We start from the raw sequence: 22,656 nt of genomic DNA, 5'->3' as shown, positions 1-22,656 counted from the left end.
ACCGCCTCCTCCGCCCCCGGCGGCGCGACACTGCTGAGAAAGCGCGGTTTACGGTTCTGCCGTAAAGCAGTTCGTCCGGAACATCGTTGCTCACCCTTGGAAGGTGAGAGGACATGAACGGGAATGGCGGGAACAAGGCCTTGGAGCTGCTGCGGTCGCTGCCTAGAGTCAGTCTGGCCAACCTAAGGCCCAGTCCAGGCTCCAAAAAGCCGGTAAGTGCCTGCCCCTTGTCGGGAGGCTGGCGGGGGGGGCTTTCCTCCCGCGTGACGGCACCTCGGCAGCAGGCGCGCTTGGCCCTGATGGCGGTTGCCTCGAGAGCTGTCAGAGGGCCTTCGGGAAGGCTGTGGCAGGCCCAGGAGAGTGGCCGAAACAGGCGTGGGAAGGCTGAGGAGTGGGTGACAGTGTTGTGTGTTGGGCCTGTTCTTGTCCTTTGTATGTCTTGTAGCCGGTGTGTATAGCCATTCCTACAGAGAACTGTTTGATGAGCGGCCCTAGCTAAACCTCGGGGCAGTCGTTGGGGGGTGAGAGGGAACAGAAAAAAGTATGGAATACCAAATGTTTATGGGATGGGGTAGTACATTTGAAAAGAGAAGGTTAAAAGACTTAACAAGAAAAGGAGCATAATGCCAGCCCACAATTCTTGTTACTATTGCTTTCTTGAAAACAAACCAAAATGTTCTTTTCCTTGTCTCCTTGTAAAGCAACAGAAGAATAAAGAAAAGAAATGAGCAAAAAAGCCACCTGATCTGGGGGAAATATCAGTGAACAGGAGGATGAGGCTCAAGGGCTAAAGTCATAGAACCAGATAACTGAGAGGGGACTCCAAGCAGAGCTTCTGTGAGAGTGCTCAAGGCTCTGTGGAGATGCTTACAGAGCTGCTGAGTGCAGCATAGTTGTAACCCTGGAAACCTCTGACAAGACAAGAGAATGGAAGTTTTTCCCCCCTGAAGCTGTTGGGGTTCACCTGTCAAGTTACTTCACTTGGAGGTGTGAACACCCAGCTTGGCCAGAGTCAAATGGACCTGGAAGAATAAGCCCTCCACAGGGCTGGAATGATGATTAGTAAGGTTTTTCAAACTAATCCAGGCTCCAAAGTGGTATTTTCAGGTTTAGCATCCAGAAGTTGTGACATAGTCTAGAACCAATGTTTTCCTGATAGTGTTGGTCTCAGGACTTTTTGTTTTTTCAAGATAGCTGTTTGGTTTAGGAAAACACTTTTATTTTGAAAGTAGAGATTTTTGTATGCTCACTGGGTCTTTAGCAACTCCATCTAGGAAATAAGCTTTTTTTTCCTCATGTGACTGCTCACTATTTGCCTTCAGTTAGAATTTGTTAGAGTGACTTCAGTTCTGTTTCTCTGGTATTTTTCTTTTGGTGTCTGACAACCTTATTCTGTGCTTAATTAAGTTCTCAAATAAGCAGATTTAAGAGAATTTGGCTTCATAAACAGAAGCTGCAGGGAAAAAAACCCCCACATGCTTTGATTGGCTCCTCAGGTAATCTGAAAGCTGGTCAGTGTACTGATTACATTCCATTTGTGACCAGATGCTGTCATTGTACTTGTGTTAACTGAAGTCACCGTGTAATCTGGCGTGCGTATGGGCAACTGCCAGAAAGGGTGAGCCAACTGTGCCCTCCCTTCTGTCTCCAGGTGCTCACACCTGCTGTGTATTGTGTACTGCTGCTAGTGGTTGTGTGGTGAGCCAGAGCAGGGAACTAAACCAGCTGAAAACTAATTAGAAAAAATTAGTTGTCATCCAGTTTAATTTCCTGACCTGTTAGCACAGAGCTGGGGGCAAGTCAGCTTTCTTTGGTGGCAGGGGTAGTCTAGTCTAGCATGAAACTGCACTTGAACTCTGTACTACTTACTCGTAATTATTGCAGGTAAGCTGCACAACTTAGGTCAGATTTCAAATATATTGATACATGTTTTTCTGAAGTATGTCTGTGCTGACTTTACTAATATTTCAGCACACATTAAGTGCTCCATAACTTTGGGAAACTTACAGACACAGTAAAGAGCATAAAACATAAAATTTTTCTGTCTTTGTAATATTAGGCTAATAATCAAGTACCATGATGTAACAAGCTTTACTCAACATTCTGTCCTGCAGTTTAACTGCATAGGGTGATTTGTAGGATTAGGGGTGCATGAAGTTTGGCTGAGTGCTGAATACAAAAAAAGAGAAACTGAAGAGGCCTACTGTATTCTCTTTAATAATGAATTATTTACATTATTATTGATCCAACAGTGACTGTGCTGTGACTTAACCAACGTTAGCTTATAAGAAGTACAAATACTGTTTAGAATGTGTTGCTTTACATATCTCCCAGCCTGACTGATTCACGTTGAGGAACACAATGGAAAATTGCAGATGTGTGAATTGTGTTGTGCAGATCTGAGGCTAGTTAGGAACGTGACGTTGCACCTTCCATGTGCGTTCACGCTCCATTGAATGTTAACTTAAATGGGAAAAGCTTTGTAAGACCAAATGGATCCATCAAAGCGCTGCACAGCTGTGATCGTGCCTCTTGGAGCTGAACAGCAAACTCCACCACGTGAAGCACAGCAGCAAGGATTTTGAAGTTTGTGGCTCTGTCTTGTCCCTGACAAAGCATGAAGAAATCGAAGTGAGCCTTAGTGCTGCAAATTCTTTAGTATATTAATTAAATGAAGTCACCTTACACAGGAAAGTTTATTAGTTAGGTCAGAATGAGCTGGCACTGCTTCATTTAATAACGGTCAATCCCAGCTGCTCATTTCCACCCTTGCTTACTGCCTGTTTTGTAATCCTATAGATACTTGCATACCCATGAATTGTACTGAATTGGGGCAACTGACCTGAATTTTAAATTAAAAATAATAACTGACCTGAATTTTAAATTAAAAATAATAATAATAAAAAAATTACCAAGATTTTACCTTTGCTTATGTCTTTGATCCTGTTCACCAGGCACACTGTTCCTGCTGGCACAAGTAGGAGGTGAGGGCAAGAAGATTGCAGAATTGCTACTTTAAAGTGCTCAGGAAACGAATAGCTTAGTATGACAGTCTTAATTTAAAAAATAATAAAGGTGTAAAATACAATCTTCTCTTTTGATTTGTAGTCAGTAGAAATTGCAGCAGTTGCAGACTCTGTAGGAAGTCTGAGTCCGTGAAAAGAATTACATGTGTGCATGGCATATGTAGTCTGGTCCCCTGCCCCTGGAGGTAGAACTGATTTTTTTTTAAAATTTTTTTAAAATATCTTTTTTCATTGTCAGTATGCAGAAACTTTTGAGCACTGGGCAACTTTCTCCTGAAATAGGCAGAAATATCAATAGCTGATTAAGGAAAAAACTAACTTGGAGAGTGCAGGGTCTGAGAGGTAGGATTTAATACTACTATTCCTTTTATTGCAGTATGTGTTCATGTAAACTTTCAGACTCTTTGTGGTCTGCCTAGAGCTGTGCTCTGCCACAATCCCATTAATTGCTTTTCTGACTACTTTTCCCTTTAGAAAAGAACAATCTCTTATTTTTTTCTTCAGGAATCAGCATTTTGGTCAGTTATTTATATCTCTGAAACCTTATGTTTTGTATATACTTATCTCCAAAGTAGTTGACTAAATGTATCATTGATTGTTTTCAAGGAAAAAAGACGTGGCCGTGGAAGATACAGAGGTAGGAAGTGTGGTCGAGGTCACAAAGGAGAAAGACAAAGAGGAAATCGCCCCCGATTAGGCTTCGAGGGTGGTCAAACTCCATTTTACTTGGCCATACCGAAATATGGGTTTAACGAGGGACATAGGTAAGTTTCTTCACATTTACTCAGAAATTAATGGTGTGCTTTTTTGGTCTTTCTCCTGAAGCCAGAATCTAATGTGCCAAAACAGGCCTGACTGAAAATGAGAGATACCTCTTAGGTTGTTACCTTCCTTACCAGCAGAATCTCCCATTTCTTAGGATTTTTTTTTTTAATGAATTCACGTATTTTCTGTTGTTTTGCAGCTCTGCTTATGTACCCTTTTTTTTTTTTTTTCAATGATCCCTCCTATGCAGCAGGCTCCCCTTCCTCCGAGAACTGAGTGCATTTCTCCTCTGAGACCGCTCCTCCATATGCCCGTGTTCTCTCTTTGCCTGTCTGCTCAGCGGATAACTTACTGACCTTACTGGGAACAGTGCCATTGATTCCAGTGAGGATGTTGGGCATGGAAGTGTAATCCAAAGCCTCGCTTTGTTATTTCTCTTCCCTTTATTCACCTCAAGCTCTGATCTGCTGCTAGCCAAACAATTCTGCTTCTCTTCATGATTCTGCTTTTTTAGCCCTGCAACACTGCTGACTTTGTCTGTCTGTGCTCCATCTTTTCCATCCAGGATCTCAGCAAGCTCTTTAATATTGGATCTACTGGATGAGGCCATTAAGTTCTCTTTCACCATTGTTCACCTCAGGCATTCTGCCTTGTTTGACAATCCTGTCCTCTTTTCACATTCTGCTTGTTTGTGCTATGTCCCTCTTCCAGCTTTTCAATGTTTTATAATTATTCTTCTAACATGTCTTTTCTCCAGTCACTGTTCTTCGCTGGAGAGCTGTATGCCAGTGTTCTAATAATTTCCTTCACTTATATTGACAATTACAAAATCTTGATTTTTAAAGTTTGTTGTTGTTTAAAGCTGGTTTTGTTTCCTAAGGTAGCATGTATGTTACCTGGGTCACTAACCCTTTTGTTGCTTGTAGGTATGGTCATGAAAATTTCTGTACCCACACGATGCTGTTACAGGCAGTAGTAGCAGAAACATGCCACACCGAGCAGACAATCCAAGAATGAAGAGACTAGCATGTCTTTGTGAATTGTTAAAACTTGCAGTTTGATTTCATGTTTCGTTTGCTGATACAACTTCATCAGATAGCTGTTCATATTTCCATTCTTTATGCATGCAGTATAACTTACAGACCTGTCCTGGTTATTAAAGGTTTTCTCTGTGAATCTTAACTCATTCTGCAGTGTAATTCAAATTCTGTTTTCAAGTACTGTCATTTCCTCCTGTTTGCTTAATTTATTATAAGAGTAAATGAGAAACACTTTCAGTAGCTGAAGACAGAGTGTAGATCTGCAGTCCTATGAAGGAAGTGCTGCAGAATGCAAACACTGAGCTTCTTACGTTAACAGTGGTCGCAAGTTCATGAATAACCAACAACAAACCTCCAAGTTTCTGCAGTGATAAGAAATGAATAGGGTAATTCTGCTTCCACCTGACAGCATGTGGAAACAAAAAGTACTCTGTAATTTCTTTTCAACGTTGTTAGCAAAATTTCAGTTTGAGGCTATTGTAAACGTTTTTCTAGTGAACATTGTCAGTGCACTTGGGAGACGCTATCGTGGCAGGATGGGAGCATGCTGAACAATGTCTCTGCCTGTTTATCTTCACCTCACCCTCCTTTCTGTCTGCAGTGATGTTCCTCCTCTTGAACTTTTGCTCTGATGGGAACTGTCTGACAGCGCAAATTCCGTTGCTTTTCTTCCTTACTCAGCTTGCCAGTAACAGAGATGAGCTGCTTCTCAGTCTTTCTGCTACCGCTCACAGATTTCCAGTAGCAGTGGTCAGGCTGATTGTACAATTGAGTTTTGAGCATCAACGTGAATGGTATGCAGTAGGGTTAGACACTGAGATCAGGAAAACTGTTCTAATGGGGTGTGTGTGTAATAAAGTTAGAATTTGATAGCAGCGCAACAGTAGATCAGTAGATTCTACTGAAGCTGATGGCTATTGACAAAATATTCCAACTTCTCTTGGGGATGTGGGTTAATTTGTATTTTCTCAATATTTATTTTCCTTGATGGTATTTTGAGGAAGTTTTCATTCAATACTTGGGAGATGTCAGACAGTAGTAATGGACTAAAAAAATCTTGTTAGATATAGGCAAGCTATGCAGGAACACATAAGGGGTTTGGCTGATAGTCTTTGACTAAACTTATCTGAGGGGAGAGGGTGTATTTCCTTTTGACTGTGTATTTTTTCATCAGATTTTCTGAATATATCAGTGAAGCTACCAAACTGGATTCATTTTGAAGATGGTAGTTGTTTAGGAATTTGTTGGGTTACCAAGAAATGCTGACCCTTTAATTTCTTTGCCTTTTTTGCTTCTTTAATCCAGTCAGTAGTTAGAGTGGTATTCCAGAGTAAACTGAGCTCAGCAACAGCGAAATGATTAATACCATATTGGAGGTGTGGGTGTGTCAGCAAACTTGAAGGCATAATGGAAACTTGGGCTGTAATTAGGGCTTGTATTTGCATTAAATTAAACTTTTGCCTTATGGATAGGTGTGTTTTAAGCATTTACTTAGTTTTAGGAGCGTATAGGAAATGGAATCAGTGTGGTGTATCTTATTTAACCAGTTCCTGTTAAAGCTTCAGTTTGGTAAATTTATCTTTTGTTGTTGTTGTTTTTTGTTTGTTTCCTCTCTCCACAGCCTCAGACGTCAGTACCAACCACTCAGTCTTCAGAGGCTGCAGTACCTGATTGATTTGGGTAGACTTGACCCCACGCAACCAATTGACTTAACACAGCTCACTAATGCCAGAGGTGTAACAGTGCAGCCTCTCAAAAGGGATTATGGCGTTCAGCTGGTGGAGGAGGTGGGCATACAAGACTCTTGTTACATCAGGCAGTATAAAACCTTGGGGTTTTGTTTTTTTTCTGTACCGGCGTGTCGGATTGCCCTTCCCGAGTGTTGGAAGCACCTCTGATTTCCTCGCTGGTGGGCTGTGGGTTTTTTGCGGGGACAAATCCGCTAGAGGGCAGTGTGTGTTAGCAGGAAAGGGTAGCTAGGGAGCACGGAACAAGAGGTGGAACAGGTACTTTACCACCGAAGACAAGAACGTACTGAAAGAAAGAAAGGCAGAGGTGTTTCTGTGTTTGGGTTTTTTTTCCATTCAAGCCAGGTGACTGCGTGAGAGTTATTTGGTTACCCGTCTTGGTGCAGGGAATAAACAAATCATGGTATTTTACAGGCTTTAACATTTCTTACAATTTTGCAGAGAAGAAAAAATGTATGTCCTAAAATAATAATTTTAATGTTACCCTAATATGTGTTGAAATTTACAGGGTGCTGATATTTTTGCAGCAAAAATAAATATTGAAGTGCAGAGGGCATCTGAATTAGCAATTGCAGCTGTAGAAAAAAATGGAGGTGTTGTTACAACATCATTCTATGATCCAAGGAGTTTGGGTAAGAATTCTGTTTTCATTTCTGCCTTTCTTTTTTTTTGAATGTGAGAAGATTAAATGATCCAGATCAAACTTTCAAACATAGTTCTTACTGGAAAATCATCCCCTTCTATTCTAAAAGCGTCAACAACACACTGTTATACAAATGTTGAACTGTAATGTATGCTCAGTTTTGCCTTTTTTAACCATTCACCTGTTTAGCCCTGCTGTTGTTAGTAGTCACGTACCAATCAGCCAGTTGAAGAAATCCAAGTAGATTTTATTAAAAAAAGCTTATCAAAGATTGTTCCTTTGAATTTTTGTCTTCTTTCACGTGTTTAATAACACTAAGAAAATTCAGGAAAAAAAAAAGACTTAAAATACACTATGGATGGTTATAATTTTAATTTAAAATACTTTTCTAGTTAAAGTGAGGAAATAACTAAGTTGCAGAAGCTCAGAATCGTTCCAGGCAAAAAGGCTATTGTTTTCAGATCACTTTCACTGAAGAATGAGGCTTTGCTTTGCTTGAGGCTGCATCCTGCCTAATATTCATTCATGCAGCTTTTATTGACAATAATGGACCTTTCATGTGTGAATGAGGCTGAGAACAAGAGGAATAGACATTTTCAGTGTGCAAAATAGGTTACTCTGGAGTGATACAAGTTCTTTTTTTTCCAGTCCAGAAAATAATCAAAATATTAAGGTTAAAAGTATCTGGAATATAATTTGACAAGTTCAGTAAAACTTGAGGAGAGGGTAGTTACACAAATGACTAAATAGGTGCACATGCCACTGATTCTTTATTTAAAATACTTACAGAAACACTAAATTTTACATTTGTTGGTACACTGTGTGAATAGCCATGAAAATGCATTGCTTCCAACCTGGAAGTCAGTCCTTTAAATAAATGACAGCATCTAGCTTATTGTTTCTTTCCAAAGTAGGCATTCTAAATGCATTAGAAGTAATGATTCATCCAGAATGTCACCATAGATATCAGTTAAAACAGAGTTGTTTGGTTTGTAAATGAATCTTGTAAACCACTGTCTCATTCTGAACAAGAATATTCTCAAGATTTGGGTTCTTGCTTGATGTATATTAAAAGAGTTTAGTAATGTGTTCAGCACAAGATGCCAAATAAGGAGGTGTCATTTAATGTCTTTTAAATATGTATTATAAAGCATAGTATCTAATTTTCTCTTGTTTGCCCACAGAAATTTTATGTAAGCCAGTAGTGTTTTTTCTGCGCGGCCAGCCTATCCCAAAGCGAATGCTTCCACCCGAAGATCTAGTCCGTTACTACACAGACGCCGGGAATCGTGGGTACCTGGCAGATCCATCTAAGGTTGCGGAAGCCAGGCTTGAACTTGCCAAGAAATATGGCTATGTCTTACCAGACATTACTAAGGATGAGCTCTACAAAATGTTAAGCGCACGCAAGGATCCTAGGCAGATATTTTTTGGTCTTGCTCCAGGATGGATTGTAAACATGGCAGACAAGAAAATTCTAAAACCAACTGATGAGAAGCTGTTAAAATACTATAGCTCATGAATTCAGGACTGGAGACAACTGCAGGTGTACAGGAAACATCTGGGTATGAAATAATGGATACGAAGTGGTGTTGGGTGGTGTGTTTTTGTTGTTTTTTTTGTTGGGTTTTTTTTAAGGCTCCTGTTGTACTAGACAAAACAGAAACTTTTGTTTATGTAATCTTCTGGTGTAGCTTTCAAATTTTTTGTTGTCATAATACAGTATATGAAAAGTCTTAACATTTGGAAACAGTGTAGAGTCTGACATAAAGTGTGTTGTGTTTGGACACTTTATCTTGTGGTGATTTGCCAGTTACTTTTTCAGACAAAGTGTTTCGATGTTGCGTTTATTTCAGAGGCTGATTCCAAAGAGTAACTTGACTTAATAGTTAGTTTCTATTCACCCCTATCTCCTTCACCTATCTTCTATTCACCCCAGTTTAAAAACAGAAACATGGCAATACAAAACTAGTATTAGCTTTACAGTCATATTACATAAATGATAACGTTATGTTTCAGAAGATTGTATCTCGCATACCTCTGAGAGGTAGAGCATCGATTTTTTGGATCGGTAAAAATGAAAAACTACCGGAAATAACAAAGTATAGAAGAATTCATTAACCTCTTTAATTCCATAGCAATGATTTGGATTTTGCCACTGCCATCAATAGCACTAGAGTTTGAGAGGTTTTTCCTTTACTCATTCAGGTGGAATTGAGAAGGGCAGGGTATGCAGTTTAAAATAACCTTCTGTGTAAAGTTAGGGCGCGGGGAAAAAAAGATAGCTATCTTAAATCAGTCACTTTCATTATTCGAACAGAATTTAAAACTTGTCGCGACACAAATGTAGTGTCATTAATAAAAATGCCTAGCAGAATCCAGAGTCAATTAGACAGTGACAGTAGATTGTGAAGGATGGGGATGTGATGGACAAAGTACACAATTAGGATTCAGTCTTCAGCTTGATCACAGACTGCATATGTGACAGTGGACAAAGGAATTTAGATCTTGTGAAAAGTTAAAACCAAATTATTTTTATGGGAAACAGTATTTTAGTCACACCAACTTGATAGAATCTTGAAAAATGTTTTCCAACAAATGTTTTTTTCATCTCTCCAGAAAATTATGTTATTACTAAACAGGAGTATTCTAGGTTTAAAACAGAAGCTTAGGATTGGGCAGCCAAGCAGTAGTATATCGAAAGACTAAGTTAATCTATCAGAACTTGCTTTGACTCCTCAGAAGTTAATGAGATGCTTCATAATTAAATGAACTTTAATGAAATCTGAATTTGGCTTTAATATGGGGATAATTTCGTTCTTAGTCTGGAAGACCACAATACAAGTCTTGCTTTCCAATTTTTCATGTGCCTTTGGAAATGCTACATATAGTTTCCTGTAGGTGCCAAACCATTCCATCTCCTAGGGAAAGGCCTCTGAGTGCCAGTCTCCTGTTTCTCCTGTACAGCACCTGTATTTCGCCTCAAGGGGCAGGATAAAAAAAAAAAATTAAGAATACCTTCTTTTTCTTTCAGAGAATAACAAGAAGCGGATGAATTTTTTTTTGTCAACCAGCCGAGATTTTTGCTTTCCTCAACAAAACTGCCTTGTCAATTAATATGAGCATCTGTAATTGCAAAACAAAATAAAAATAAAACAAGTCGTCTCTTCTCATGCTGATTAAATAACCTGAAATCCAGAGAATAACAATGGAAAGTCACTAATTTTTGACAACTTGCTCTTCAGCTTCTATTGTTTCTTGTTAACGTGTGTTAGATCGTATCAGTAACGATCGTTCTCCTGACTTGTGGTTTAAGTATAGGTGAAACACAGCAAAACAACACCAATATAAAATTGGATTATGAATAGCAGGAATTTGGTCTTAGTGGTGTTAACATTCATATTTTATAAGGTGCACAACACTTTTTTTTTGGCACATTAAGAATAATACCGAGTGCCAAAAAAACTATAGCTAGTGTTAGCTTGAATGTGAAGTAAATAACTTTCTCACTTTAGATGTATCCTGTTCTGCATCCTGATGATTGTTGGTTTGGAACCCTAAATGACAAGCAATACCTTTTTTTTCTTTTTTCTTTTTGTTATTACAATACTACTGCCTCCATTTGGGAAGAAGTTGGAGGGGAGGGAGAGTATTTATTGCCTTCCCTTATTTGTGCCATAATGTTTCTGTTTTTATGAATCAATTCACAATTGTATTTTGTCGAGGTGGTGGTACTCAACAGGAAAGCTACTTAACTGGAAGCGAAGAAGGAAGTTAGTCATATTAGTGAAGACCAGAAGACAAAAGTGTTTATGTATCACTGTGTATTTTTGGGAGGAGAAGAGGGGGGAAGGCAACTTTGTTTCCACTCCTGCTCTTTGTATTAAAATGAACAAATTGCTCTCAGCAATTCTTTTTTTTCTAAATCAATTTCTTTGATACACACACGCGTGCACGCGCTGGTTTCTGTAGGTTTCTAAATGGTTTTCAGGTGAAAGGGTAACTTGGATAAAATGATAACAGTGAAAGAAAGAATGAAAACAGGAAACAGATGTCTGGTGACGTTGAGGGATTGGATAGCACTTATTCAGTGAACGTCGTCTTAGTCACAAGGCAGCTGTATCCTGGCTCTGATACTATAACGCTACAAATACCTTGGAGCCAAAACAGCCACGTTCCGCAAAATCCGGTCATTCTACTTTATAAAGGTGATCTTTTATCATCTTAAAATTGCAGAGGGCAAAAAAAGGGCTGTATGTTGCTTTATTTAAAATATGCAATGCTTGTCTTTTTTTCTCACTTCTGTTTACAGAAGTATTTTATAAGGGTGGTTCTGATTTTTATTTACTAGTGAAAAAAGTGACAAGGCTATAGAGGATTTCCTGTTCACTTTATCTCGTCAGGAACACAAGTCTCCTAGCAACTGAGTGTATGAATTATCAACAGCACAAGTAAGTTATTGACAAGGTTTCTAATAAATCCATAATAAAAAACCTCCCAATAGACTCTTGTTTGTATGAGGGTCAGACTCACTGATGCAGGACTCTTAGCTTAGCACTGGCATCTAAGGCCATTCTTGTTACTTAGGAATGTGTACCGTGTGTTCATGTTCATAAGACAAACGATTGCCTTGGATATCCTGTTTTGATAGGGGTTTTTGATATGCAACAATATATTTCACAGCAAGAAGCACCCAATCTGCTGTAACCGGAAAAGCATTATCAAGTAGCTGAGGAAAAGAAATGTTACTTATGCCATAAAAAACTGAAAGCCATGTCAATTTTTACCAACAACGTAATACTTCTGAATGGTTCTTTGATAAAACTGCGTACGTGAGGCAAAATCAAGGCCTCTGAACGAGTACATACATTGTTATATCTTGATTAGAAATTAGAAATCGCCTGTTTCTTATCAGACAGACTCGGCTAACAGTAGCCAGTCAGTACATGGCTGATTGCAGACCCAAAATGAAACAAGTTAAAATATATACATTTTCCCTTTTACGTATATGTACAACAAAGACACAATGACTTTTAGTTCATGTTATAGTATTGGTGTTTAACAACAAAAAGTTGACTGTACTGTTCAATGATTTCCACAAAGGAATAAATGAATAAATCAGTGGCCTTGATCTGAATCTTTGCTGGCAGTGTGCCAGCATTGTTTTGACATACAAGCATAATTGATGTTGGTGCTCCAGGAAGTCATATAAAAGTGATCAATTATGAAGATAGCTTCCCATTGCTATTTTATGATTTTCTATTTTATTGCTAAAACTTAAAATACTAATGCAAAGGTGATTTTGCACTGTTGAACGCTCACAAGTTGTGTAAAAATTGGTCTCCAATTTGAATTTGTTCCACAAGTTCTGTATTTTAAATATTGAAGTGTTTTATTTTAGATATATCTAAATAAGAAAGGTGATGTGACTGTCTAAAACGGCCAGTTGAATATTCCATATGCAGATTGATTTCTTAAAATTTCCGGATTGGTGATCAGGTGGGAATAGTTTTACATAACGCACAGTCTGTACTTGAGTATATTGTTATGGTTTAGTCTATGAATTGATGTAGTTAGAAGTCCACATCTGACAGAATTCTTACCCATTAGGGAAAATTTACGAACTTTTTAAGCTCCTTCATCTCCTAGTGCAGGTGGCCCATCTTGGTCTTTTGTAGCAGAAATACATGGTATTGTCTAAAGAATTACTGGTTTCTCAGTGGAAACAAATATCCTCAGATCTATTCTGTATCCTTTGGTTAATACTCCCTCTGTTGCATCTGCATCTTCCCGAGGTCTCTTCTCACTTCTCCTGTTGTGGTGGGAACTACTGGGCTCGATCATTCTCACAGTGTCATCCTGTCTGGCCCACTCTGGGTTTGAATATCTGGTTGTTTTATGTGCCTCTGGAGCAGGAAAAGTGTTGATCATTCCTGCATCTGTTTATACGAGAGGGTTTTTCATGGCTTGAGTTTCCTGAACTGGTGTTGCTTTTGTTGTTAAAAATGTCAAACAACAATGTTGTTTACTTGTTAACCTTGTAGATTCCAAGCCGCACGCCGCTTGAGTTGGAGGGGCCTTTGAGCAATGGATTTGGAGTTTATTCAGAGTCAAGGAACACTCCTAAAAGGGTGTTTGTGCACTTAACTCAGAATTACACGTGCTAGATACAAGCCTTGGTAGGAATTTTTTGTGTTCAGTGCATCAATGCCCAAATCAGTCTCTCCCTGCACTTTTGGAAATGCAGCCTCTGTAAGGTTAGTTCTAATTTCTTGATCGTGTTGTCCTATCTGCTCTCTAGTCTCTTAATAAGGGCAAGTCTGCCTGAAAGTCTGCTGTTTCTTGATGTTTATATTGTTGTTGTTACTCTGTCTATCAGGGACAGCTGGAGGTTTGCGTACACAGCACAGTCTATGAAAAATAAGTTGCTGTGTGAATTTACAATAAACAAGTTCTCTATTTTTGGGGTTTTTTTTTTTTTTGTTTGTTTGGTTTTTTTTTTCAATGCTGGTGTAATTTGCCTTGCTCCCAGTATGGAGTACCTTAAATTAAGAAAATAAATCCACTTTTAATATCTGACAAGGGAGGTGCTTTCTGTACTTTGGTGAATATAGCTGTGGTTCAGAACTGCAAGAGTTGGAGTCCAAGTTCTCTATAAATTCAGTGTAGTGAGATAGCTTAATTTCAAAATTAATGCAAGCCTAAGTTTACATTGCTCACATGTAGACAGTTGCTTAGGCTCATTTCGTAGTCAGTAGAAGTCTGATGGACGCAGTCAGTGGAGCCTGCAGAGTCACTGCGTTTAGCCTGAAGAAGACATCTGAGCAACTAAATTGCGCTCTGGGCTCCACTGACCGCGACAGTAGTTTTAACACACAGTGCACCTGTATACACCTAAACCCAGAAGTATCTGGAACTGAATCCCCACTCTCTGCAGGCACCCAAGGTGCTTGAGGTTAGTGATGGGAAGATCTTGCATATCATGAGTCACCAGTGCAGATTGGAAGCTTCTGAAGTTTGATGTACTAGGTCGTGTTTGTCTTTGAAAACAAGCGTGCTGATTTAATAAAAAACAAGTCAGGGGACCTCTTGGTGTCACAGGAGGTGAAATGGTGGCAATTAGATGGTCTGTGTTATTTTACAATTATGGGAGAGAACAGCTTTTCGAGGATACAGAAATTGGTGGCATCCTCACCTAGAAGCCTCTGACTCTTTGAAGGTGAATGCTCCCAGTTCGCAGCTCTGCACCCATTTTGCCGTTCAAGATGTGTCTGCCTACCTTCTTTGGCCCTCGTGTAATACGGTGCTGACGTTGTGCTAACTCTGATGTAAGCATTCCCTCTGTTAGCAAAGCATGGGAATTAAAGTTACCTGAACTTGCAGATCAGAAAAACGGAGAGGAGGATGGTGTTGCTTCGAGATGTCTCCTTCAGCAAGTGGTGCTTGTAATGGTCAGAGGTGGTGACTGAGGTACTTTAACACAAATGTTGTCTCGCTGCTCTGAGAACATGCAGTCCAGTGTCTCTTAGGGTCCCCTTTACAACTGCTGTGATGAAGCATCATTGTGTGTGTAAGACAGGTTTGGGACTGATCCTTCTACAGATTTTGACTTGATATTTCTTCTGTTTTCAGTGATTTCTGGGTCCCCAAAACCTCACAGACACACTTGTTTTTTAGTGCATAGGCAATCATTTCTCTCTTCTGGTTTTTTCCCCTTTTGGGAAGGCAGTTGCACTAATCACCACAGCAGGCAGTCTGGCTATGGGCCGTGTACTGGGCTGGACTGTTCCAGTCAAAATATTATTCTACTGGTTTTGTGTTGGGCTTGGCTGGCTTGTCATTGCTGCACCCTGACTTCTAGGACTTGAGAAATGTCTGGGCTAATTGTGACGTTGTTGTTTGGTTTTGTTGTTATTGTTGTTACTGGAAGGCTCCAGCCCTTCCAGGGTCATCGTTAAAGACAGGTGTTTACCGTGGAATGATCATGAAAGATGAATTACCTTAGCGAGGATGTAAACGTGTTGCAAAATTCTACCTGGGTCAGTTTTTCTGCACTCATTTGTGTGTATCTGAGGGAATTGAAGTACTGGGATGATACGATTTTGTTGTTGTGGAAGCTTTTTTGCTCATTAAGAGAAGCGAAGAGGAAAAAGGAGGGTAAAAAGCTGTCAAGTAATTTTTGCTGCATCTTGTGAAAAGTGCATGTTTTCCCAGTTCAGACTGTTGCTCTCAGCTGAGCTGGATGACTTTGCTTGCTGCATGTTAGGAAACTGTAAAGGCAGCAGACCACTGTGGGCAGTGACATGCAGCTGTGATACTGTAGTCAGCCCTAGCGAAAGAACAGATAATCCGTGCAGACTGGGGAACTGAGAACAAGGTATGAAAGTCGCCATCTGAAGAGATGCCAAAATCAGAAGCACACGAGTGTTCTGCAACCGCCACGGAAACTCTGCTGCATGTTTAATTACTCTTTGTTTTTGCTGACTGTACTGTTATGAACGTGAGTATTCAAGAAATCATTTAAAGAATACATTTTAGGTTTTCTTTGTTGTCCTTAGAGTTTCCAGCCCTGCAGGGATCTTGTTTCCAAGCATTGTTCCTGTATCCAGCGAGGCTAGAAGCAAATTTAAGAAGTGGGAGCCAGCGTTTTCATGTGATGGCATTATGCCAGGACCTGGTGCTTTAGAATAAACAGTAAATACTGTGAGGCTTGCAAAACAGTTACTGATTCATTGCTTCTGCCCTGCTGACTTACTCATTGTTTGAGAGTGTAACTCCTCTGCTGTCTCTGCAGTTGACCTCCAGTCATGTCTCCTCAGTATGAAAGCAACGTGCTGCTGTTTCCAGCATCCAAACCTGAGGGTACATAAGCATCCCCCCAACACAACGCCCTCCTCTGCTCCTTTTCCAAAATTACAAGACTGCTATGATCATCCGATCGTCCGTAGTGCTGAGGGTTGCATCTGCTCACTGGGATAGGGAGAAGGTCCAGTGTCCTTCTGGTACAGGCAAGGCTGACACCTAGTGACCAGACGCATTTATTCCTATGGGAATTCACTGAATTCACTTCCAGGTTTAAACTCCAAAAGGGACTAGTTCATTTATTTCATCATCACTTTTGGCCTCTGTTTTCAGTGTTTCTAGTGTCCTCTTCTAAAGATGAAGTTAAGGTAGCTTGAAAGCTTGTTCAAGCTCGGTATTGGAGCCATGAAGGCTTCACATGTAGTCTGCTGGGAGCTGTGCGTTGCAGCTGCTCCGAGCAACCCGTGACATGGCTGGTAGCAGTCGGTGGTAAGTTCAGAATATGGTCCTTTTGTGGATTTTCTTTAATAAAATCAGAGCTGACCTTAACTCACTTTACTTACCCTGTTTTAAAGAATCTAAAATCAAACGTGGGATATTCTCTGAGCTGCAGAACTCTGCCTACTGATGGCTGCTGACCGTGGGTAGCATCTTACAATGATGCTGCCATCTGCAGAGCACTACCTGCACCATCATCATTGCAGATCCTGCTGGAAATACTTCGAGTTCTGTGCCTTAATGAACTGCATATTAAAGAGGAAGAGCGAAATCTAGCTAAAGACTCTTCCAGAATGTTTCTGGTTTTTCTTTGATTATCTAGATTGACATTTTACATGTACAGCATACTGCTGAGGCTTGTGTGTGGCCTTCATTTAAAGGAGCAGCCATATAAATTTGGGGAAACATTCCCCCCAGTGTGAAACAAAGCAGTCTTCTCCTGGTGAGAATAATCATTGAATCCAAAAGTAGACTGCAGAGGTTCTCAGTGGTTCTCCATGTTAATGGGTTTCACATGAAACCCTGTACTGAAGCCCTAAAGAAGCATTCTTGGAGCAATCCTTGGGACTGGAGAATTTTTTTTTTTTGTCTTTTAAATGTCTTTTGTCATTTAAATGTTTCTTGAAATTCTGGAAATAAACATTTTGGTCAGTTCAGCATGACTTTGCTACTAGCACTGTGTTTGGCTACACAAAGAGTCGGAGCTCCGTGTTTTTCTGTGGCTGAAAGGAAACTTTGATTCTTCCTGAATGAAATAACTAGGAACTTGCACAAGCCCTGTGTTGTTGAACGGAAAAGGCAGACTTTTTTCCTTCAGATAATCTTTTATGTCTGACTCAAATCTTTACATGTGGTTTGGTATCTGTGGCATGTTTCTAATTAGCCCATGAAAAAACAAAGGTTCTGTATTTTAAAATTCACTGAGTTTTCATCTGCTAACAGTCTCTGATAGGATGTGCCTCTGGAGGGAGGGCTAACAAATTCCCAAGGCAAAAATCTCTGTCAAAGGCAGCAGATTCCGGTCTGAGCAACTCAAGCCTCCGAATAGCCATCGTCTTTCTGTAAGTCTGGATTCAGGTGCTTTGATATTATGTACACTAAAACTCATTTTTTTTAATGCAGAATAGTCCACATCATCATGGCCTATTTTTTTTCCATCACCACAGTTTTCTTCCAGGGTGGCGAGGGCACCACCAAGCCTGTCCATCCCTGCCTGACCCACCGGCCAGTGCCCTGGCCCCATCCCCAGGGACGTGCCTGACGCACAGGGCTGGGGTTGTCCTGATGCCCCAGCTGCCCTGCTCCTGGCTGGGGTGGTGGGACAGGATAAGACAGGCTGCCATCCCCTCCCCTTCCGCCCATTCATGGTGCCCTGACACTAGGAGTAAGAGTAGCAAAACTGTCCAAACACACACGTAAATACTCTTATTTTTGTCTGGAAAAAAAACCAAAACATAGTGCAGTTGGTGAGTGTCTCAAAGCTGTCGCCCAGCAATGTTTGCCTGAAGGGAAAGCTGCGTTTTCTCTTGGCCTTACAAGGCAAAGTGCAAGGTCCTGCACCTGGGTTGGGGCAATCCCAAATAGAAGTACAGGCTGGGAGGAGCATGGGTTGAGAGCAGCCCTGAGGAGAAGGACTTGGGGGTATTGGTGGATGAAAAGCTGGACATGAGCCGGCAGTGTGTGCTGGCAGCCCAGAAAGCCAATTGTGGATGCCCCATCCCTGGAAGTGTTCAAGGCCAGGCTGGATGAGGCTTTGAGCAACCTGGTCTAGTGGAAGGTGTCCCTGCCCATGGCAGGGGGCTTGGAACTAGATGATCTTTAAGGTCCCTTCCAACCCTAACCACTCTGTGATTCTCACTCATGTTTGCAGCCATCCTTGGTGTCTCTCCAGAATCCAGAAGGAGCTCACAGACAAGGTTAAAAGGTAATTAATTTGCATAGTCTTGTGGTTTTTTTAAATAATGATTCAAATAAAATTAACTTCTAAACTTAAAGATAATTTCATTCACACTGAAAAGCTAATGATCAGTTATGGACAAGAGTCACGGAATGGGGTACGTGCAACTTTGACCAGGTATAAGTAATGAAGAGACTTCAAATTCTTTATTCTAAAAGCTAAATATTTGGGACTCTGAAGGCCTTGAATGTGATCTTTGAGTTTATAAGGAATGCAGTGTGTAATGATTCCCCTTCTTTTCCTTTTAGGTAATGGCAGTTTTGTTAATCAGTCAGACTAAGCTGATTGTTTTCATTATTTCAGACCACGAGTGCAGGATTCCTGCCTTTGTTCAAAGCAGCTTCGTGGGGAAAAGTAAAGCTCTCCAGTACCAAAGTAACTTCTTGTGCCTACGGGGAATGAAGCAGGGCATCTATTATGGCTCCTTCTCTGTGGACAGGTAGATTAATTTCTGGAAAACCTACTGAGAACCTCATGCAACTCATGTAGTCTTTGCAGCCCTGTGCCGCTCTGTTCACTCTGGTAGCAGTAGAACCCAAGTAGCAGGTGCCCTGGGGTAGAGCTACATCCCTACATCTGCTCCAAAATAACGCATGGTATGGAGCTCCGGCACTGAAGACATGGGAACGTGTGCAGACATAGCCAGGGAAATCACTGGGATCAATCCCTTGTGCTGAAGCCTCTGCTGAAACCTTGTGTGGTGGCTACAGTCCTCCAGCAATGTCCCAGCCTGGAGAGGATGGCACACTGAGAGCCCTGTGACCCAGGTGGGTGCTGCCGTGACCTCCTCTCCAATGCCGTGACCTGGGGGGAGCAGCTTGCATGCCTCCCCGTGTCACTGGTTTGAACTGCTTTGCAGCTGGGTTGGGAGCCAAAGGGGTGACCTGCCTCCGGGTCCAGCAAGGGCTCTGGGAGGAGTTTTTCCTTCTCTGACAGCTCACCTGCAAGAGCCCCGCTATAGCTGCCACCTGGTAATGTTGGAAGAATTGTATTTCCTTTCTTCAAATAATGGCAAGCCCAGCCACCACAGTCACAGCTTACCTCCGCCTGCTCATACGACCAGCTGCCATCACGCCAAAGGAGAGACTCGTGTGCCTTTGTCAGAACTTTGCGGTGTTGTAGGAACCAGCAAGTAAGGCAGGCAGCTCTGCAGCTTTTCTTCTGATTTTGCTGTATCCAAAATCACAAGTGCTTTAGTGATACTTCTGACTATCCAAGGAGAATGGCCACTTACATGTATACTTTCTTTTTTTATATTACAAGCCTTTTTACCGGTTCACTTGGGTTTTACCTGTGTTTCAACTGGATTCACTGTACACTTGCGAGTATGAAGTACAAAGGCATTTCCCAATTGCAGTAACAGCCAATGAATGTTAAAGCTAAATGTACGTTTGATCTTGCTTCTTCTCATGACTCAGGATGTCTCATCACTGCCCATTCCCTTGAATTTACACAACTGTTCTAAAAATACCAACTGCTGAAACTTTTAAGTGTAAGGTTTTATGCTGATAGAGATTGTTTGTTTGTTGGCATTTTGTTTTTGGTAGGAAATGCACAATTCTACACCAAAACACTATAAAGAGAGACCTTTGGGTTTATATCTCTATCCACTAATACTCTTTATCAGAAGTCGTCAACTGTTTGTGATCATTTCTGCTTATGGTGATAGTGACACCTTTTTGAAAGAGGATTTTTAAAAATTCCTAATTCCATTTTCCTACAAAAGCTTATCAGCTGGTCTAAATAAGGAGAACATGGTGAAGTATAGGCTCATGCATTAAGCTATACAGTATGGTACCACTTAAATAATGATGTGTCTTTTGGACTCACTGAGGGATGACAATTCCTGAGCAATGTATTCAGATGATTAACATGAACAGAAAACACTTACTAAAAGAGAGGTCAGAGGGAGAATATAAAGGTCTCACATGAATGAAAAAGCTGTTATGATTTGGAAGAAACTTTAAAGGCTGTTTAGTGTTCCTAGAAATCAGATGTTTTCTCTTTTCTTTGCGCATTTCAACGTCTTTTGTGTTGTCCTTCCTAGAATGCTAAAGCCACTGGCCACGTGAAAGACATGTCTCTGGGTCCCCCAGGACAGTGGTTATCCTGACTCATGACACAATTCTGTTCTGATTAACCCTTCTGTAATTTGTTTGCAGCAATTAGATTATGTATCTTCTTTGGGTTTTTTGCATCCAGTATGAAAAAAATCTACACCAGAGTCCATTATTTACTGTGAAAATACCAGTGTGTTCCCCCTTGACTGATGATCAAGATGCAGTTAGCAGGATGCTCCCTGGCTATTATTTCTTTTCTGGTAAAAGCATTGTGTACATAAACCACTGATTTTGTCAAACTACAGCCTGGAATACAAAAGTACACCATTCCTGTATATAATCTTTATAGAGTTTTCAAGTAAAACTTTGACCTGGATCCATGATGGTCATCTACGGTATTTCTGAAAGATATGGTTTAGTGGTGGACAGATACGGTTGGACTGGATGATCTCTAAGGTCTTTTCCAACCTAGTGATTCTATGATTCTATGATTCTATGATTCTGGAAGACTGGTCACATGTAGTCCCTTGGTCACAAAGCTTGGGAGGCGCAGATAAGAGCTAGCGATGCTGGCGTAGCCACTTTTTCAGTCGGTAGTAGAGCTCTCAGCTGCAGGTCTACCCAGAAAGGAGAGGAAATACACTTCGGTAGCTAACGTTGATGCCAGCTGACATTCCTAAAAGATGATGGCTTCTTATCATAACCTCCTACAGTCAAGCTGGTTCCTTTAATGGGATTCAGGGAATGCTACAGTCAAGTTTTCCTGTGTTTTCATCTGATTTTCGAGGGAAAGAAGTGTTGTGCAACAGTACACGCTTGCCTGTCTGCACAACCAGTTGACTCCCTTGCCATTTGTTTTGAAACCTTTTGAACTGGTTCAGCTCACCCTGATGGAGGATTGGAAGTGTCAAAGAGAGAAAGGTCCCCCAAGCCCTGTAAAGAGAAGCAGTCGGACTTGGTGAGGAAGCTTATATATCCCCACTGATAGAAGGGCTTAAATGGGAATTCTTATTATTAGACACCAGGGAATGTTGCTCCCAGACTTCAGTTAGAGAAACCAGGCTTCTGCCTGGGTCCTGCTCATAAGCCATGGGTGAGGGCACATCTCTCCTGCCCCTGGTGCTGTTTGAAAGATGTGCATAAAGGTACTGACTGGAGAGTGAAATGATGAAATTGAATCCACAAAATATCCAGTAAAAAAGTGAAATAGAAACTTTTTCCCTAAATATTTTTCAGTCACAGCAGTCTTAATATTCCTTGTAATGGGAGTAAGAACAACACTTTCAATTCTATTCCTTGTAATGGGAGTAAGAACACCACTTTCAATTGCGGTGTGATTTACACAAAGTTGACAGCCCTTTAAGGTTAAAAAAATTATAATTAGAACCTTCTGCCTTCCATGAACAGGTGTAAAAATTTCAAAGCTGTTCAAAGTCTATTTAATATGAATTCAGTTAAAGATATTGAATTTTTACACACTGTTTTGGTCCAGTTTTGTCTCCACTTACATTCAGCATTTCTTTTCACTTGCCACTGCTAAACGAGAGATGAATTTTGTTGATCAGTGTCAGAAACAGCTGTAGAGGACAAACAGTACAGAGAGTAAGAAAGATTGGGAGCTGCTACTAGCCTAGGAAAAGGTTTTTATTAAAAAATTATTTCCTAATTTTCTGTGAAAAGAACATTCACCCTTACGCCATGCATGACTTGGTGGTGGCTTACCCGTCACTCAGACAAACATAAAGAATGCTGTTTTGCGTAAACTTATTTTTCAGATGCAAATTTTCAACCTGCCTAAAACATGACTCTTCTTTTTGTGCCACTAGTTTTCTTTGGGAGAGGAACCAGCTCCTTCTCTGCCCTGGCTGGAGCAGGGAGAATGCACCTGCCTGTGTGACTCGTCAGGAAACGAGGAGGTAACTCAGCTACACATGGGGGGAGCAGAACCGCCCTGTGTTTCTCTGCTCAAGAAAGAGGCTGGTTGGTACTTCCCGGCATCTCCAAGGGGATTTAGCCACCAACATCCACTTACTGCCAACGAGGTGGGGCAGCTGGCTGCTCTGCAAGGGCTGGGGGCTGAGCTGGCTGCCTCCTACGTCCGCGAAGGCCACAGGTAG

The 22,656-nt window shown here is 40.9% G+C and overlaps 1 protein-coding gene across 1 annotated transcript; it reads left to right on the top strand.

The window, feature by feature from the left end:
- Window positions 1–113: 113 nt before the first annotated feature.
- MRPL15 (mitochondrial ribosomal protein L15) lies at window positions 114–8,817 on the top strand. Its single transcript, XM_010149224.1, has 5 exons — window positions 114–212; window positions 3,633–3,790; window positions 6,453–6,618; window positions 7,088–7,211; window positions 8,407–8,817. The coding sequence occupies exons 1-5, from the start codon at window positions 114–116 to the stop codon at window positions 8,742–8,744; spliced, it is 885 nt and encodes a 294-aa protein (XP_010147526.1). The 3' UTR covers window positions 8,745–8,817.
- The last annotated feature ends 13,839 nt before the right edge of the window (window positions 8,818–22,656 follow it).

The sequence above is a fragment of the Eurypyga helias genome, unplaced genomic scaffold (genome assembly GCF_000690775.1).
Source record: "Eurypyga helias isolate BGI_N326 unplaced genomic scaffold, ASM69077v1 scaffold4423, whole genome shotgun sequence".
Taxonomy (NCBI): Eukaryota; Metazoa; Chordata; class Aves; order Eurypygiformes; family Eurypygidae; genus Eurypyga; species Eurypyga helias.
The sequence above is the reverse complement of the archived record's forward strand: the minus strand, read 5'-3'. Positions and strand labels throughout refer to the sequence as shown.